The 21,238-nt window shown below is 39.0% G+C and overlaps 1 protein-coding gene across 1 annotated transcript in view; it reads right to left on the bottom strand.

Annotated features, from left to right (window-relative positions):
• The window catches only part of POU6F2 (POU class 6 homeobox 2), a 393,997-nt gene extending 373,854 nt beyond the window's left edge, over nucleotides 1-20,143 (bottom strand). The window contains exon 1 of the mRNA XM_063304155.1: nucleotides 20,039-20,143. Coding sequence (XP_063160225.1) covers nucleotides 20,039-20,143 — 105 coding nt within the window. The remainder of the gene's footprint in view (nucleotides 1-20,038) is intronic.
• Nucleotides 20,144-21,238: the final 1,095 nt, after the last annotated feature.

Genomic DNA, 21,238 nt, shown 5'->3' with positions numbered 1-21,238 from the left:
TACATCCTTTGCAGCCAAAGGTGGTGGACATCTATACAGTCGGTAAAAACAAGACCTGGAGCTGACTGTAGTTCTGATCACGAACTTCTTACTGCACAATTTAGGATCAGACTAAAGAGATTAGGGAAGACCCACGGATCAGCTAGATATGAGCTCACTAATATTCCTAAGGAATATGCTGTGGAGGTGAAGAATAGATTTAAGGGACTGGACTTAGTAGATAGGGTCCCGGAAGAACTATGGACAGAAGTTCGCAACATTGTTCAGGAGGCGGCAACAAAATACATCCCAAAGAAGAGAAAACCAAGAAGGCAAAATGGCTGTCTGCTGAGACACTAGAAGTAGCCCAAGAAAGACGGAAAGCAAAAGGCAACAGTGATAGGGGGAGATATGGCCACTTAAATGCAAAATTCCAGAGGTTAGCCAGAGGAGATAAGGAATTATTTTTAAACAAGCAATGCGTGGAAGTGGAAGAAGACAATAGAATAGGAAGGACAAGAGACCTCTTCCAGAAAATTAGAAACTTCGGAGGTAAATTCCAGGCAAAAATGTGTATGATCAAAAACAAAGATGGCAAGGACCTAACAGAAGAAGAAGAGATCAAGAAAAGGTGGCAAGAATATACAGAAGACCTGGATAGGAAGGATAACAATATCGGGGATAGCTTTGACGGTGTGGTCAGTGAGCTAGAGCCAGACATCCTGAAGAGTGAGGTTGAGTGGGCCTTAAGAAGCATTGCTAATAACAAGGCAGCAGGAGATGACGGCATCCCAGCTGAACTGTTCAAAATCTTGCAAGATGATGCTGTCAAGGTAATGCATGCTATATGCCAGCAAATTTGGAAAACACAAGAATGGCCATCAGACTGGAAAAAATCAACTTATATCCCCATACCAAAAAAGGGGAACACTAAAGAATGTTCAAACTATCGAACAGTGGCAATCATTTCACATGCCAGTAAGGTAATGCTCAAGATCCTGCAAGGCAGACTTCAGCAATTCATGGAGCGAGAATTGCCAGATGTACAAGCTGGGTTTAGAAAAGGCAGAGGAACTCGGGACCAAATTGCCAATATCTGCTGGATAATGGAAAAAGCCAGGGAGTTTCAGAAAAAATCTATTTCTGTTTTATTGACGATTCTAAAGCCTTTGACTGTGTGGACCATAACAAATTGTGGCAAGTTCTTAGCGGTATGGGGATACCAAGTCATCTTGTATGCCTCCTGAAGGATCTGTATAACGACCAAGTAGCAACAGTAAGAACAGACCACGGAACAACGGACTGGTTTAAGATTGGGAAAGGAGTACGGCAGGGCTGTATACTCTCACCCTACCTATTCAACTTGTATGCAGAACACATCATGCGACGTGCTGGGCTTGAGGAATCCAAGGCTGGAGTTAAAATCGCTGGAAGAAACATTAACAACCTCAGATACGCAGATGATACCACTTTGATGGCTGAAAGCGAAGAGGAACTGAGGAGCCTTATGATGAAGGTGAAAGAAGAAAGTGCAAAAGCTGGCTTGCAGCTAAACCTCAAAAAAACCAAGATTATGGCAACCAGCTTGATTGATCACTGGCAAATAGAGGGAGAAAATGTAGAAGCACTGAAAGACTTTGTATTTCTAGGTGCAAAGATTACTGCAGATGCTGACTGCAGTCAGGAAATCAGAAGTCGCTTAATCCTTGGGAGAAGCGCAATGAGAAATCTCCATAAAATAGTTAAGAGCAGAGACATCACACTGACAACAAAGGCCCACATAGTTAAAGCAATGGTGTTCCTCGTAGTAACATATGGCTGCGAGACCTGGGCCATTAGGAAGGCTGAGAGAAGGAAGATCGATGCTTTGGAACTGTGGTGTTGGAGGTGACGGACCCGTCCCTGGGGGAGCTGGGGGTGTTGACGACCGACAGGAAGCTCTGGCGTGAGCTGGTCCGTGAAGGCATGAAGAGTCAGAAGTGACTAAACCAATAAACAACAACAGATAATAAATGAAAGAAAAATTAAGACATTACTTTTATAAAACAACCTAACATCTATTTAATCTGTTAACCAGAGTTCCTTTTAGTGATATCAAAAGTATTACATAGTCCATCAGATATTTCTAACATGCATACATTGGTACAGTAAGTATGATACAGAAAACGGAACATTCTCTAGTCAAAATAATAAAATATATCACTTGAATTACAACATACTCAGATCCAAGTATCTGGATCTAGAAAGTTGCTGGAATTACATATTAGTTTTTCAGTTTAAATGAGGCTGGGATTGAACAATCGGTGCAACATACTGTGGTCTGCAGATGAAAGTCATTATTTTATCCTTCCATACCCTCATCAGCAGTATAGTGCTATATTTATGCCTGTCTAGAACCAGCCCTCCTCACCTTTTGCAACATAAAAATGCCTGTTGAGTATGCTGCCATCCATATGAAAGCTGTCAGCTACTAAAGATAAAGAGGAGCACAGTTGGACAATGTGATTAATGTGCAGTTTCTATGAACAGCGGGTCACAACAAAGCAGAGCTTCTGGGCTGTATCATTTCAAAGTGGTAGTAAGAAGATGTACTTTTTCACATACTAGTTCCTACCTCTAGACCTATTAAGGCCACTAGGTTACAATGGGTCAAGTCGCACCATCAAACACACTTAGATGAGAGTGAGCCCTACTGAAGACAATGGGACTTATTTCTGAGAAAGCAGGCACAAGATCAAGCCATTAGTCACTACCCTTTCAGCTTAGCCATCTATGCAAGGTTGTTAAATTGAGGGACCCACTGAAGTCGTTGGATTGCTGTTTTAAGGAAAACATTTGCTAAAGAGAAGACTACACTAGAATCCTTTCTCCAATCTTTCTCCAGTGCAGTGAATATTGCAGAATCTGTAGTGCTCTAGTCCTCAATTCTATCTGACATAAACAGCCTAGGAAAAGTTCTACACTGATCTGTTGAGATTCCAAAAGTGGAAGGTGGAAAAATGTGCACTATGATTTTTCCATAGCTTTCAAAATGTCATACATACTGAGCAAACACCAGCACTGAATCGAAGTGTGGCTATTCCTGCCTCACACAAACATACACAAAAATGCCTGGCAATACCTTTACTGACTAAACACTAGATATAAATAATTTTTCAGACATTTTCCTATTCTTTGATGTATCAAACTCCTTTTCAAAAATCTTGATCCCAAGCAATATACAGGACGTAACAGGTCAAACAGTAAAAGTACAATGCAACGTATTTATATTTATCTGCAGATTATTCAAATGGTTTTATAACAGAAATGCTGGTTAAAAAACAGGAATCTTCTCCTCCTTACAAACCTGCATGAAGGCCACAAACTGAACTAGTTTCCTATTAAGGAAGAAACTGGAGGAGCCCTTTCATTCACTGGAAGAACATAAAATTTTCCCTGATGCAACCAAATTCTAGCACTGTGCTTAATTGAGCAATCTGCATTATGATTAAGGTTGTTTCTTTTCCCAATAGCAGAACTGGGAGGGAAGAGGGTGACTGTGTGTGTGTGATTGGAAACCTACTCGATATTTTACATTTGTAAGAATAAAACACCAATTTATTTATATGAATCCTGAGGCCATCTCTAGTTGTCTTTCACACTCTCAGACTTTTTCCTTGGTCGAGATCAGCTGATTTTTGTATTTAAAAAAGGGCAGTTCATCAACCCAACTTCTTTTCCCCATCCTTCTGATTCAAGATATATTTCTACAAGCTTTCTACAAAATTGGGAAAGAAATTATTCTAGCAATTTGGAAATAATGTTAGAAAATTACTCCCATTTTGAACTGAAAAGTTATGTGCAGTATAAAACAAAAAGAGGGTTCCTTCTGAAAGCAACAATTATCTCTCTAAATAGCTAGTAGAAATAATGATATAATTATAAAGTCAGATAACTTTATAGTGACTGGAAAACTTTTGCCACAGAAACAGTGTTAGAATTAGCAATTTACAAAAACTGTACCTAGCAAAATCAAACTGATTTATATCAAAGGAATGTTTTGTTTTTATGCATTTTTCAACATTCCACAAAGTCAAAAGATTAGTCTCTGTAAGTAATTCCCCCACTGTGAATTAGTGAATAGCATTAAAAAACAAAGTAGTTTCCTAGAAGAAAACATAGCAAACCAGTGTAAAAAAAATGAGAAGCAGCCAGGTTAAGAAATTATAGGACCTGTTCCAATATGAAGACTGGAGAAGGTGGGCATATTATGAACACAGTCTCTTCTTCAGAACAGAAGCTGCAGGTTTGTTGCAGAGATTACATATTTAACACCCTTGAAGCATTATGCCTAAATAAATCTACTTCTTGAGGAGTTTTTCCACTGAGCTTTTAGAAGGCTGAACTATTTCTGCAAAGTTTTATTCTGACTTATTTGAAAATGCACCATGCCTTATCCTATTAACAACTCACACATGGTTATGCTCTATTTAAGTCTTCTTCCAGACAGATCTCAGTTAAGGTTCCCCAGTGAATTTCAAACACCTGGAAGCATGAAAAACACCTTGCCTTAGATCACCTTAAGGCCTTCAGGGAGAACAACAGCCAACTTGGACAGGCAACTTTCTTTTTCTCAAGTAAGGGATTCCTTTGGGGACAATCTATGACAGCTGCATGCTAAATAATGGGTGGATCCATTATCAAATGAAGATGGGGCCACCAATACTTTCTCCCCTTCTCACTTTCCTCTCTGTTGAGCAGTCCACTAGAAGAATGACACACATTGGTCTTACTAGAGGTCTGAATTGGTCACTGGACAATAAATTTGGAAATCAGACCCATATGATATTTGGTTGATATCTGTATGAGGCCCAGGGATAGAAATTGTTCACCCCCATATTATATTAATCTTTGGCAAGATATTTTCATGCAAACATTAAACACTGAAATGATTAATGTTGAAGATTACTGAAGAAATTTGAAATGGAAAAGATGGAAAGATTCAGCACTACCCACAATGGATAATGATTGTATTAATAACCCTGAGTAAAGTATACATAGTGGGGGAGAGAAGGATGCAGGGAAGTAAAGCATATGGGGGTTTACATCTATTGGAAAATAGGTTACGATGATGCAGAGTCAGATTCTCATAGTGTCATAAAGGATGTTCTCAAAAGGAACTGATGAGGGAAATAAAGATTGTTCATTTCCTTGCTATCTGAGTTTTTAAAAGATCGCTAATCCAATTTACCTATAGTATTATCCTTCTTTTGTACTAGACAACATTCTAAGAAGCTAAATATGACTGTGGCATTTGATCTTATTACAAATATTTCCTAAAACAGAAGTTGGTTGAAGATCTCATTAGGTAAAGGTAAAGGTTTCCCTTGACATTAAGTCCAGTCATGTCCGACTCTAGGGGGCAGTGCTCATCTCCGTTTCAAAGCTGAAGAGCCGGCATCTGAAGACACGTCCGTGGTCATGTGGCTGGCATGACTAAACGGAATGCCGTTACCTGCCCACTGAAGCGGTACCTATTAATCTACTCACATTGGCATGTTTTCGAACTGCTAGGTTGGCAGGAGCTGGGACTAGCAATAGGAGCTCACCCCGTCATGCGGATTTGAACCGCCAACCTTCCGATCAGCAAGCTCAGTGGTTTAACCTGCAGCGCCATTACTCAAAAGGAAATATCAGTAGTGAAATCTGCTATACTCTCCTGAATCTGGTAAATAGGAGAATGCCTTCAAACATCTTACTTCTTTTCACAACTGACTTTCAAGCATTTTTACCTCAAAAGCAAGCTCTTCATCCCACCGGCATCTTGTCAAATCCGGTTGCAAGATTAAGTTTTCTGATTTTGAATTCAATATTACAACCCTAAGGATATAGAAAACCAATCTGGTACATTTTATGTTTTGGCTCTAAGACTACAGTTGACAGTAAGTAAAATGAGTTGGAAGTGCTTTATGCCTATTAGAAAGCACACTTTCATTTGCCACACTTTTCAATGGAATGGAAAGGAAAATACTGTTTTCTTAATTCGAACAATCCAACGAACAAGTAACAGTCATGTTCTATGTTAAGAATAGGAACCAAAATGGTAAATTCTAGATAGCTGACAGCAATTGAACTCTGAACCTGCTCCAACTCAATAAATCCTAATATAAATCCTGTTTAATTTGTTTTCTTTGGTTTTAAAACTTTCCCTGAATTATCTAGTAAAATATAATGGTTTAAGCATCTTCTGCTAAACAAAACCACCTATCAAGCCTTCTTAAAGCTAGAATAAGAAAAAGAGAGAAAAAAGGCAGAAATACTGAAAGGAAAATGGGGCCATCTGAGAAAAAGAGTTTCAACAAGAATATTTGACTTCTTTAGCCCCCTTCACATTACAATTGAGAGTTTACTGGCTTTTAGAGATACTGTATGTAGCATGTAAACATTCAGATAGGTCTCTTCTAATCTGAGGAGGATTCAAATAATATTCAAGTTAAGGAGAATAAATGGTAAAGCAAGACTTTGAAGCACAACAACAGAATAATGGAGTCAGAAATTAAATATCTTCAGTGTTATATGAACAAACCTGTAGCACAAAAATTGTATAGACTGATCATGCTTCCATGGAAAACTACAGGATATTTTATTTGCTTCTAAGAGTATGGGACAGAGTTACAAACATATGGTTAGAGAAACTTATCTGACGTTTTGGTCCTTTTACAAAAAATGACTTTGATATATTTAGAACGATTGTTGATTTGTTAAATGGTACATGATCTGTAAGGTATATTTTGAATAGTTCAGAAAGCAATGATTGGTATTCAAGAAGTCCTGCCTGTCTTCAAATTATCTGAATAATCCTGAAAGGAGCATCTATGTTTTAGCTCAGATGAGATTTTTTTTTTCCAGAATTACTAGAAATTTTATCCTGAATCCACTCAGATAAACACTTAACTTGGATTTAGTATCAGTGAAGTTGATTTTGAAAGGATGCTGTTCAATACACTCCAGAGCCATGGTGAGGAACATATGGCCTCCAGATGCTGCTATCTACATCTTGCAGTAAGTATGGCCATAATGAGGATCTTGGGACTTGTAGTTCAGCAACATCTGGAGCATCACTAGTACCCCACCCTAAGTGTAGAGAAAACAGCACTACTACTAGCACATTTCACAATTATAGCAATGTTTTAGGCCAAGTACAAATACCTCAGGCCTTTTAGCTGGCTCTTGTTTAAAAGACCTGCTGCCTTAGCAGGAACTATCTAAGCAACATGTCTGTTTTTTGCTACTAAATTCTACCACACATCTCCTAAAGTGTGCCAGAAACACAGTTGCATCCTGTCAAAAGATCAAAGTGGTCCTGGTCTGCAGAGACTAAGAGAAAGGAATGAATCACTTCCAGATGGGCCAGTGGCACCTTTCTGCATAGGTGATTCTTTTTTTTTTTTGGTGCTAAGTTAAAAGTATTAATGTTTGATCTAAAAATTCAATGTTATATCATGGTTCTATGTTTTGTAAGTATAAGACATATCCTAAGACAAAAAGCTAGTAATAAAAGTATACAAATTCTAGTACACAAGAATACTGGCATCATCAGATAGCTTTAGTTTGCTTTAATTAGTTTTATTTTTCTCCCATTCCTTTCTCTGTACAAGTTAGAACAATGGCTTCATAACCCTGTAAGGTAGGCTAACTGGGGGAAAAATTGCCTGAGGCCACCATCAGTGCAGGGATTTTGTACTTAATTTCTCCACATCATAGCCCAACACTAGCTGTTGAAATACATGAGTTCTTTTAAGAGAAACAATAACTACTGCACAAATGAATGAATACTAGAGGAATCACTAGCACACATTTTTCTATCTAACAAAGAGCTAACTGAGAAATATTGCTGGAACTTACCTAGCTTGCAATGTGTATGAAGCTCCAAAACAAAACCCTTGTTCTTCTGAGCCTTGGTGGGTTGCTAGGATGTTAAGAACTGGTAGAGTTGATTTCTGCCAAATTATCTGATATAGTCACACCTGAAAGTTAATTCAGAAGCTGAGCTTCTAGGGCCCACCCTCTGTGTGCTGAAGAAAACCATGAGAAAAGGTAGAGGGGAAAAAAGCTGAGGCAAAAACGTTTGGTCCTTTGGCAGTGCTCATAGCTTGAGGGAAATTCCGTTCAGGGTATTATCTCAGAGTAGGAGAGAGACAATTCCTCGGAAAACAAATAAATACTAGCATACCTTCCAATTTTGCTAAACAATTCTCCGAACTCACACTTTACGTTATGATGTCCAAATAAAGAGTAACAAAATGCTATCATTTAAATCATGTCATGAGGTTTACAGGCTTTATGGACTGACTTTATTTAGGATGTGTTCACTCTTCTTTTGCTTTCCTTTCTCTTTTTCACATTTCCAGCTGTTCCCATTTTTTCTCATTATACTGAATATATTTGTTCTCTATCAAACTGATTCTTCGAAGGGCTAGGGACAGAAAGGGTGGGTGAGTGGAAGGCACTGGGATGCCTTTGATCAGAGTGGCCCATGTGGGGCACATTGACCTCTCCATGGGTAACCAACCCTAACCTAACATTGCCTCACTGAATAGAAGCCAGAGTTGATGTTTCTATGTGCTCTTGCATGCAAATAGACCCTAATGAAGCCAAATTGGTGTGTGCAGAAACCTTATTCAATGCCTATTCAGTCAATGTAGTGAAGTTAGAAGCAGGGAGGCATGACAGTCATGTAGGTGGATCATATAGAGTAGCATGTTAAGGTTGAAGGGAACAAGGAGGTTGATAATATTTACTTTTTCTGAAGGTGTATTTTTTGGGAGGAGGCAAATATTTTCCTGTTTTCCTTTTATAAGGAAGAACATCAGAATCATGGTGATGAAACACGTTCTGTTTCTACCCATTTGTTTGGGTTTACTTTGAAGTGAGCTAGTGGTCATAAAGGTACACAATCCATTGTAATTAGCTTTGCCTGATTTTGCAAACCATGTGCTTTTTTGGTTATAAAAACATGCCAGCAGTATAAATAGCAATGCTAACAGAATTACCGCATGGCAAAAAAAATCTTACAACCTGGTTTGAGCTGTATATAAATTAAGCATAGATACAAAAGACCCTGTTCTTCAGGTTGGGTTCCCAAGAACAGTTGGGAGTGTTGCTGCTGTACCAGCCTCCCCCCTGCGTGGCAACCTCCCTGCCTGGGCTGCCGGAGGCCGTCTCGGGGTTGGCGGTGGAGTTTCCCAGACTTATGGTTCCAGGGGACTTCAACCTGCCATCCTTGGGCATGCCTTGGAGGCGGCTCGGGAGTTCATGGCTACCATGGCAGCCATGGGCCTGTCCCAGATTATTTGGGACCCAACTCAAGACAGTGGCCTCACTCCAGACTTGGTTTTCTTGTCAGAGCAGTGGCAATGGGATCTGAGGGGAGAGCTAGATCTATCCCCATTGTCATGGTCAGATCATACCCTGGTGGCCCTGAGATTCTCTTGTGCCACCCCACTATGCAGGGAGGCAGGACCCATTTGATTGGTCGACCCCCGGCGACTGATGGACCTGGTAGGGTTTCAGAGGGAGCTGGGGGTTATACTGCACGGTCCAGCAGAGGTCCTAGCCGCAGCCTGGAATAGGGAGGCGGCTAGGGCCTTGGACAGGATTGCGCCTGTGCGGCCTCTCTTGCCCCATTCAGCCTGACACTCTCTGTGGTTCATGGAGGAGTTGAGGGTACTGAAGAGGGGTAAGAGACGTCTAGAGTGCCGCTAGAGGAAGACTAAGACCGAATCTGACCGAACACAAGCTAGAGCCGCTATTAAGGCCTACCTTGTGGTGATAAGAGTGGCAAACTGTCAATATTTCTCTGCTCTTATTGCGTCCGCAGAATGCCACCTTGTGGCCCTGTTTAAGATCACTCGTTCCTTTTGGGTAAGGTGGATTCAGGTACCCACCTACAGGGCCATGTGGAGGAGTTTTCTGGGCATCTGCAGGATAAAATCACTCAGATCCATTCCAAGTTGGACTCTAAGTGTGAGGCACAGTCTGAGGAGATGCCAAGGGAGCGTACTTACCATGTTATCTGGGATTGGTTTGCTCCTGTTGGGCCTGAGGAAGTGGACAGGATCCTCCGGACTGTGAATGCCACGTCATCTAGATCCATGCCCTTCCTGGCTGGTAAAAGCAGCCCAGGAGGTGACATGTGGTTGGGTCCAGGCTATCGTTAATATATCCTTGAGAGAGGGGATGTTTCCGGCTGCCTTCAAGGAAGCACTGGTACACCCCCTCCTCAAGAAACCATCACTGGACTCTACTATGTTGGACAATTTTCATCCTGTCTCCCACCTTCCCTTTTTGGGGAAGGTGGTTGAGAAAGTGGTGGCATTATAACTCCAGAAGATTCTGGATGAAACAGATTATCTAGACCCCTTCCAGTTAGGTTTCAGGCCACAATATGGGACAGAGACTGCATTGGTCATGCTTATGGATGATCTCTGGCAGGAGCGAGATGGGGGGAGTGCATCCATCCTGGCTCTTGACCTTTCAGCGGCTTTCCATACCATCGACCATGGTATCCTTTTGGGTTGGCTCAGGGAGTTGGGGGTGGGCAGCATAGTTCTGTGCTGGCTTACCTCCTTCCTCCAGGGCCAGTCCCAATCTGTGGTGATAGGAGATGAGAGATCTGACCCTCGACCCCTCTTGTGTGGGGTGCCACAGGGTTCGGTTCTCTCTCTTTTATTTAACATCTACATGAAGCCACTGGGTAAGATCATCCGTTACCACGGGATGAGGAATCATTAGTATGCTGATGATCCTCAATTATGTATCTTCATCCCAGGTGAGGTAAGTGATGCAGTGTCTGCCCTGTCTCAGTGCCTGGGGGCTTGGGGCCTGGATGGGGAACAACAGGCTTCAGCTGAACCCTAGTAAGATGGAGTGGCTGTGGGTTGATGGCTCCTCTACATCCAGGAAGTAATCATCTTTAGTTCTGGATGGGGTTGTACTGCCCCATTCAGACCCGGTGCAGAACCTGGGGGTCCTCCTGGACTGACAACTCCTGCTCAAAGAGCAGGTGGCAATTGTGGCCAGAAGGGCCTTTGCACAACTTCATGTTGTGCACCAGCTATGCCCTTTCCTGGAGCAAGATGCCGTCCAAACCGTCACTCATGCCCTGGACATCTCCCATATAGACTATTGCAATGCGTTCTACATGGGCTACCCTTGAAGAGTATCCGGAAGCTTCAGCTGGTCCAGAATGTGGCTACCACATTATTGGTGGTCCTAGATCAGCACGTGACACCACTCCTGCGCGAGCTGCACTAGGTGCCGGTTTGCTTTTGGGTCCAATTCAAGGTGTTGGTTATCACCTACATGGCATGGGTCCAGGGTACCTGAGGGACCATGTCATCCCCATTACATTTCCTGTCACACCCAGTCATGCAGAGAGGGCATGCTACGGACCCCGTCGGCAAGGGAATTCCATCTAGCAGGGTCCGGGAGGTAAGCCTTCTCTGCAGTGGCGCCCGCCCTTTGGAACATTCTGCCCCTAGAGGTGAGGAAGGCACCTTCGTTCCCGGCCTTCCAGAAGAATTTGAAAACCTGGTTCTGCTGCCTTGCTTGGGATGGGAAGGGCAACAGCTCTTCCTTGGGGTGGCTGGCACTGTAGTGCCCTCCCCATTGAATGAGAGCTTTTCACCACAAGGATCTTAAATATACCTGTTTATAATGATGGTCTGTATTGTAATCTATGTTTTATGGTTTTAATTTATTTTGTTGTAAACCACGCAGAGTCCCCCTTTGGGGTTGATGGGCGGTGACAGAAATTTGAAATATAAATAAATAAATAAATAAATAAATAAATAAAATGTACATTAAATAACTATGATGGGAAATGGATAAAAAGCATTATATAGAATGCTAGCTCATTTATGTATCAGATAAAAAAACAAATTGTTGATACTGGCTATCTTTTCTCTCCTTTAGAACTTCTTTTGAATTATTGAGACAACAGTTAGAGAAAACTCTCCTATTGATTACCAGTACCAGTCAACTAAGAACTGGCAAATATCAATAGATAATCTGTTATTTTTGATGAAATAGTCATCTCACCTAGGCATCCAGCTCATAGTTTTATAAAATGCCTGAAGCTATATATCAGTTATCTGAGGCCCAAAAATAGAATATGAAAGAACTTACACTCTTTAATCCACTCATTTCTAATAAAAAGTCATTCAAGTCCATACTCCAATGGAAAGTATCACATATAAAATGAAAGTGTTTCACACCCTTTCCCAATTAATGCATTCAATAAGGGCTGATTCACATCATTTGAGGACTTTTAAAATCTCTGGTGAAATTGTACTTGGAAGCCTCTTGGATTCAAACCTTGCATATCATCACAAATGCTTCCAAAATATTACTTATGGGGTTACTGTAAGGTAACATCTTTCTTGACTCCCCAGGGCCACATTAACATATTGTTTTCTTTGCAATCGTACATAAGTGATCTATTATTGCTTTCTTCCAGGACGATTTTTTTTTACTTCCCAATCTAATTTACAGTCCTAGTAATTTCCCATTTGTACATTATACAACCCCAATAGATAAGTGTCCCAACCCCTTATTAAACATGCTGAATCCAGCTTGGCATTTTTTAAAAAAAATCCAAACTTGTTAGAACATAAATTAATTGGAGAAGCATGCAGACCATTATTCTATTGTAGGTCTTTTCATCCTGGAGTCATTTAAAATAATACTACACTTTGAAAAAACAACAAGTAGTAGTTTGAATTGGTTGGATAGATTGCTCAATTGCCTATTAATGTTTTAAGAATTGTTATTAAATAGATGAGTATTCTAGAATTGTTACACATTATAAATGGACTAGACTTCATATAGACCGACCAAGCTAGTCTCATTTTGTCAAACAGTGTTAACATTAAAGCAAATTACTATTATATATGATTAACCTCTGGAATTCCAATACTAATAATTATTTTGTAGCAATGATTACTATTTCAGTGCCTTATTTGCATTCGTCCATCTTTCTAGCCCCACAATTTAATGTCATGATTTGCGGTTCCGCAATGGTATAGTAGTCAGCATATCTTGTTTTAAACATATACATTACTCTGAAAAGTGAGATAAATAAATATACGTCACATCTTGGCTCATGAAAATGTTCCATCACACGATGAGATCCTGTTTTTTCAAGGAAGGATAATTTAACAATCTACCACTCATTATTTTTCAGAATGTTTGTAGTGACCATGGAAGACTGAAGGATAAATAAAAACTAGGCACTTGGGTTATAAAAATATAATGTCCTTTGTGCCTGTTCTCATGATTATTCAGTGTTTATAAGTTTCAGTATGGTCTGAGTTGACTGTATGAAGATCAGTGTCAACTTAAAACTAATAAATGATTGCAGACTTTGGGGAAACAACTTTCTTCAGATCAAGTACAGCCCTCTTTCTCCCTGTGAAACTTTCATGTGAAAAGACCTTTTAATTTGGTCTACATATAATGGACTCGCCCTTGGGGGAGCTTGGGGTGGCAACAACCAACAGGAAGCTCTGGCGTGGGCTGGTCCATGAAGTCACAAAGAGTTGGAAGCGACTGAACAAATAAACACATACGAAACAGAATGTGGTAATAAAATCCTGATGAACTAAAGTAGGTGGTTTTATAGAGTAATATTTTTTGGCTTCCCCATTTAGCCTACAGCCTTAGTATTCTTCCAAGCTCAAATTGCCTAGTTCCTACCACTTGCTAAGATGTCTTTATGCTAATAGGTCTGTGCAAATGACCCAGTCATCTCATGTGATCAAGAGTCAGTGGGTAGAAGCCCAGTCCTATGTTCCAGATTTAGTAGCCATGGATTACAAATCAAGTCAGGATTTAAAGGATATAATAAATATTTTAATTACCTAATCCTTATTTCTCAGCAGAACTGTTTGGGGACATAAAGCCACTCAAGGTCTTGAGTAGTTTTGTTTTTATTTTCAGCATGTTGATGTTCTGAAAATCAAGCTTTATTCTGTTTATTAAAGTCTTACAAGATTAAGAAGTTCAACAGTATTTCTTCCATGCAGTGTACATAGGAAGGCACTTAAATGTAAATGTGTTGGCTGAAAATAAATATATTCACCAATAAAAGGCCATGGCCAACAAATCAAGATGACATAGCAAGCATTTTATTTTTCCCTCAAAGAATTAAAACAGTGAACGCTGCTCTTCAAAAACCAATTTGAACTCCAAATTGGTTTCAATTACCAATTGAGTTATTTTGAATACACTATTAATGATCAAGCAGAGTAAACATAAATAATTATTCCTAAATCCAATTAGTAACATGCAGGTTTGCAGAAGGTTACTGTCAGTTTTTTAGTAACAGGAAAACTATTGAAATAGAGTAAATTATTATTATTTTTTAAAAAATCTTCCTGCAAAAGAAAAAGGGCAAAAATAGAACACATTATTTAGCTTGAACCTAGGACAAAGACCAAAGAATTATCTAGATTAAATTATCTAGATAAAATATTCTTTCTGCAGCAAATGTTTATTCTACAAAATATTGTTACAACATTCCTGCATCTTCTTACAATAATAATTTTAGAGGGGATCCTCTGCTAGAAGATATACATTTAAAAAAAACCACAGAAACTATTTCTTCGAAATGCTTCAGTTTCAAAGTACAACCATACTCATAAATATAAAAATATGTCTTAGAGAGACTGTTTATGTTTACCCTGTGTTTAGCTTCACATGTAATATATGACAGAAAATATCCAGGTAACTTATAATAATATACAAATATTAAAGATATAAACCAAGAGTTTTCAAAGTATCAAGGGAAGTTCAGGAATAGTCTTACCATGAAGCAAAATGGAAAGGATGCTGGAGGCAGCAAACTGTCAATTAAATTACCAGAGATTTAATTTATTATATTTTTACTGTTCTGCAAGCAGTACACCATACAAACTTTCCAACTCAAGTGCTGAAATGTTTTGACTCAGCAAATCTGAAGCACAGCGAAACCAACCTTCTCAGTCATAATCAACTCCTAAACTAGTTTGCTAAGACAGTTTTTAGACCTGTAAAAAATAGAGGAGAGGAACCCCAAAGGCTGCATTACATTCTCAAATAAGAGACACAGACACACATCTTTTAACACGAATGCTAAAAAACAGGGGCATTTGACCACTGTTTCAATTTGCAGTTACTGGTTGAAACTTGGATAAAGCTGTATGTAGTTAGCCTCATTAAGAATAGGATATAACCAATGCTTTTGTTAACAACTATTAGGGTTACGATATAAAGTTGCACCTTGTAATTAAAAAATACTGAATGTAGACATTGTTGACTTAAGATAATAGGCAATATTTCCTTGTAAAGACAAGACTAGTTCCCTGGTCATCAAGCTAAGATCCTGTGTGTGTGATAGGAATGTAAGGAAGTGTGTTACATGCAATATAGCAATACTATTGAACCTGGTTTATTTCCAAAGATAGACAGAGGGATACCAGATTTCTGGCATACTATACAGTCAGATGGATATTCATTATATCTTAAACATGAAGAAAGGATGCCTACACTCACAGTTCATCAAACAGACAAGATAGATGTTTTGTTTGATAAGAATCAGCCCTCTGACAGAGCATTTAGTGCATTCCATATGGTAAGATTACTTCTAACAAGCAGAAAGTAGGGAGTATTTTCCAAAGGGAGTTCAGATGGGATTAGATTTGAAATCAAGGGTAATCTGTGGATCGAGTAGTAAACTGAACCTAGTTCTGTCTCTAACATCAGTTTACAGACTTTACCTCCCTGCAAAGTGACTCATAATAATGAATTGTATCACAGCTTACTGACTGAAACAGGTTGAAAATAATTTTCCACCACTAAATTAAACCAGATTCAAGTAACAGAGGTATAGGCATTTTTCTCTCAGACAACTGCTTGAGCTGAAAAAGCTTCTTTACTTTAACAAGTTTCATAGAACAGAACATTCCCAGTATTTTTTTCTCCCATCACTGCAGCCACAGCTATGAGAATTTGCTTTCCTAAATCATACTTAATGGTACTGCCTCTGAGAGTACTCGAAACCCATTCTCTAACATTATACTAATGGTAAAACAACCGAAAATGTGTACTCATGTGACCGTCTGTATGTACATCGGTAATGCATATAGTTATGAATTACACGATTCTTCTAATGTGGAACTTCAAAGATAAATTGTTAAGTCACAAATAGCAAGAACATTACCATTAAGACATATACTAGATACTTAAATAGAACTAGAAATGGCAATATCAACTTCAAACAGTAACGTTATTTTGCCTCACACTTATTTACTAGCATACAAAGCATTAAGGCAAAGTACGTCTACCTATTGTCATTGAAGTATTCTCCTGTATATTTGTTTAGGCAGAACTTCTGTAAAAGAGCAGGCATTTCATATTAAAATAAAGTCATAGAAATCAGCAGATGCCCCTCAAACTTAATATATTATACTTGTTAAGGAAAAAATACTTTATCTCATCTATTTGCTAGCACATATAATCCCTGCATAAATAAATCCATAGACCCTTATACACACAACAGACAATAGGCAGATGGGCAGCCAGATCATGGGGATCGTGAACCATTTTATCTAATCCATGTCATCCTTTTCCTTTACCAGATCTTCGGTTCTATTATATTTGCAAAACTCAGCAAATGTAGAAATGTGCAGCTCAACTTGAGCCCTGAGGCCTGAAGATCAAGATGTTAGGCTGGCTTTGGTTTCCCAAGGGACAATAGAGCCAGAAGGGTGATTGGACACAGTGACCTGTCTGCATGAGATGAGACAAAAAAAGGAGAGCTGTAATGCTGATGAACTAACCTGTCACTCACAAACTCAGGTATTGGGGGAAGGCATTATAGCCAGGACTGTGATCTAGTAATGTGGGAGAATAATTAAAATAAATTAGATGCTGCTCAAACTAAGGAGGAAGGATGGGAGGGTGTCTCTAGCAATAAAGAGATAACAAGAATGGAAGAAACTATTAGCAAGGTTACTCTATTTGCCAAGTATCAGAGTCTGATTTCAAATGTTTCAGTTATGAATCAATATCAAATGAGCATCAAACTTCTAAATTCTCAAATACCAAACATTTGGGTGCTTAATAGCTTGCTGGAGGAGGAAGAGGAATCTAGAAAGAAATTACACAAATAATGTTATGCCTCCCCTCCAGTTAACCTCATCTGTGTGTCAGCCACCTACAAACACTTCCCACTGGGCCCCAATTTGGAAAAGATACTTCAGGATAGCTCTGCATCAAAAAGAAAAGTTCAGGAAATCTTTTTAATTTAATTGAGAAACAGTCTGAGCCGGCTATCATTTTGATATTTGTTCTACTCTTGTTTGTATTTTTGTTTATATTGAGATTTGCACTTGAGTTGTAAATACTGCTTTCTGTTTCTGAAATCAGTTCATGTAACATACAGATTTCATAGTCCTGATTGTGTCTGTTCAAATCTAGTTAAGTGGCAGTAACTCAAGCAGCTGTTCATAAAGAAGCCATCTAATAATTGTGGCCCAGCAATTTTGATCACTGATGCATTGCTTTAAAAATAAACACATTTTTAAAGAACTTCTGAATGAAAAATGAAGTTTTTTTCAGATCCCTGAAATTTGACTGGTTAAAGAAACACTTTTTGAGAAAAAACATAAATTACATGAAGACTTTTGCTGATTTTCTATACTATATATATATATATATATATATATATAATTTTAAGATATGGATTTTATTGTTCCAAATTCATTCAAGTAATTGAAATTCCCAGGGAAAATGACATTGTTTTAAAATACAGCAGATGCTTTTTAGATATTTTATGCACTTAAGCACCAATATTTCCCACACACACATCATGCCAATGTGAAAATAAATCTGTTAAAATATAACTGTACTAACTGTATGTCTTTCATTGGCAACTCATCCTTCCAAAGATTCAAGTAGCTAAAATGTTACAAGGACTCTCTTGCACATACATATTTGTGCTTGATGTTTGAAACACATTTCTCCACTCATATACAGAAATACGTTGTGTGCACATATAAAAAGAAAATAATTCTAATGGGAACATTGCTTAAATATTTAGTGTAATAAATAATACAATGCATCACTATTTACATTTCAGTGTGATACATCTCTACTGTATATCGCTCAAATTGTTTCCTTTAACTGTTTGATTTTAATAAACAAAAGACAGCGGTGATCTAAAGTAATTCAGCTAACTATAATTCATTAAAACAAAGAGGGTAATGTCATCCCTTATTTTCGTTTTCAAATGATGCATGTAAAATAGCTGTTTTAAACTTTCTTATATGCTAAGGAAAAAGTTTTCTTAAAGATAACGTCACTAATCATACCAGTGTTTGAATCTTCCCTCGCTCTTTGTAAGGAAACCTTTATATGTCAAAGTGTGATTGGTAGTAAAGTATTTGTTTTACTACTCAGTAAGTGTTTACTTAGTAAATATGACTCACTCACTGGATTATAAAATATTTAATATGAAATATTTCCCTATATCCTCATGCTGTTTTAATATATGCAGCATTGGATAGCTAGGTATGGTTGGCAGGGTCTAGTTTAAACCCATACAGGAATGATTTAATTAAAATGGGGACATCTACTCTCTAGATAGATAAAGATAAAGCAATTTAATGTTTTGGTAAACATGATAGTACATATCCACCATTGTTTATCTCAGCAGCATTACTGAAGAAGCTGGTACTAATAAACCATGTGCACTGGAAGACTTTTCTCTTTCACTCTAACTTGTTTTAAAAATGATCTTAAAGATGCCCGTTTTCTTGCAATGATGCATCTCTAATTAGAAAACACAAAAACTCTACCATCACTTTAGCAGCCTCAATTGCATCGCCTTTAAAGCACAAAATGCAAACTTTTAAGAATTCAGAAGCACCGTTTACCTTGCGCTGACATATGAGCCAGTCGTTAATAAGGCAGGGTTGAGTTCTTAAAAAAATGTTAAATGTAAATGACGCCCGAGTCGCTCTCCCTATTGCCAACTGTCTTCATCCCTCCGCAGCAAGTCTCTCCTATTACTTGAGGTTCTAATTTGGAGCCAAGCAAACAGGCAGTGATGGTTTTTATTATCACTTGATCTGACAAAGCAACACCAGGACAACACCACGTAGGACACACTGAAACACAGACACTAAGCAGACTTCTCAGGAAAGCATAAAAGCCGAATGAAACATCAAGAGAAGGACTCACACTGACCCATTCAGAAGACAAAGACGGCAAAACGGACAAGCTCTAAAAAGCAGCTGCTTGTGAGGCCTCTGGGAGATGTCCTTCTGGCATTTCATCACAGCAGCCCCACACCAGCTTCACCTCCCTGGATACAGCGAAGGGAGAACTAAACAGAGCTGTTTATTAGAGCTGTTGTGCAGGATTGCATTAGGAAACCCGAGCAGACCACCTGGACCTTACAGATTGTGGCAGAGTGTTTAATTTGCAAGCTGCCCCTTTGCTGCTGTACTAGCAGCAGCAAGGGCTTCTACATTTACCCAGCCGAAAACACACATTATCTGGGTTAGGAAGAAAGAAAAAGAAACACAGATCCACAGGCTGCAGAGCCGAAGCCTACAGCTGATCCGCAAAGAACAGAGAAAACAGAAACTACCACTCTCCAGCTCAAGATTAGAAGCACTTTTTCACACTTCACTTCTCCCACTTGCATGTTTTTTCAACCAGAACACAAAGATGGATGAGTAAATAAATTTGGCTCGGGCAGCTAAACATTCTAAGTGGGCTGTTTTTTTTAAAAACGTAAGATTGTTTTTAACTGCTTATCCCATATGCCTTTTATTGCCTTCCTCCCTCCCTTCCCCCCATCCCCTTCAACACACACTTTATGTTCCATCGTTGCTGGGAGTTGGAGCAATAGACAGAAAAATGGTCCTGTAAATATGAATTATGTGAATCATATGGTTTGACTCTGGTGGAGTGGGGTGGGGTGGGGTGGGAATACAGTAAAAAGGGAGTTGAGAAATGGCTGACTCCATACCTGACCAATTACAGCTTGCAAAGTCCTCGTGTCCTGCTGAGCTGCAAGATCACAATCCATCATATGTAGTCTTTGAAAAAGAGAATGGGGGTTTCTGGCATGCATCTGTCAATCAACCTCTAGACTGCCAACCATCACCAAAGCAAGGGGGGAGAGAAAAAGAAAGTCAAGCTGCTCCACCAAATAGGATGAAATCATCATGTGACTTTCAGTGCTCTTCCATACACAATCATATACTTTCAGATAGCATATGAGTTTTCTGCAGATATAAAATGACATTGACAAATACTCAATAGCAAACACATAAGGTGGGAAACCCTATACCTTCAAGACAAAGCAGGTGCTATAATCTGTAGGCTGTAGAGCCTCCTGATTCTATAAACCTTACAAGTTTCTCACTTTCACTTAAGAAGTCCAAACTCTGGAATTATTGTTATATTTATATATGTGACAATCGGAAAGGTGAGTTCCTTTACTTCCTATTGCTTTCTCTTCAGTTAGGCTTCTCCTAGCATTCACTCATGCAAAAATTTAAAACTATAATAGAGTTCAAACTTTAGAGATTACCAAGCTTTAAACTCTTACAGTTAAGTAAATAGTTAACATGTGCATTGTATTACATCATCCAGTAACAAACATTTCCTTTCTGAACCGTGATGAGCACTTCAAATATTAGCATTAAATATTCCAATATTTCAAAGTATGTAAATCCTGCCTGCTGCATGCTTTCCATTTTGAACATTTGTGGAGTTTGGCTTCATTCATTTGAGGGCCTAGCCTGTTGAATTATTAATATATTAGCAAGCTATTACGGACTTTTGCAAGCCATGGACTAGCTTTAGCCGGAATTACTCCATCTTTGCTTACTGCTTGGGCTTGTTAGGGACCATGACTTGCACCCATCAACAGATGGTAAGAGTGCTAATTGCAAACGCTCTGTGGGCTATCTCAACTGACGGGATGTAGGTAAAGGTTCTCTGTAAGCTATCTCAACCAACAGGATGTGGTTAGAGGACCTTTCGAAGCGAACATTTGTACCTCAGGGTTGAACTGTGGAGTCCTTGGAGCTCTCTGAGCCTTGTTGTTTTCTTGCAGGCGTTTCATTGCCAGACTAGGCAACATTCTTCAGTGCCAACAGGGAGAGGGCCTTGCTCTCTGTTTATATACTGTGGTTTGTCCAGCTTGTGGTGGTGTTGGTGG

Source organism: Candoia aspera, chromosome 4 (genome assembly GCF_035149785.1).
Source record: "Candoia aspera isolate rCanAsp1 chromosome 4, rCanAsp1.hap2, whole genome shotgun sequence".
Lineage (NCBI taxonomy): Eukaryota > Metazoa > Chordata > Lepidosauria > Squamata > Boidae > Candoia > Candoia aspera.
The sequence above is the reverse complement of the archived record's forward strand: the minus strand, read 5'-3'. Positions and strand labels throughout refer to the sequence as shown.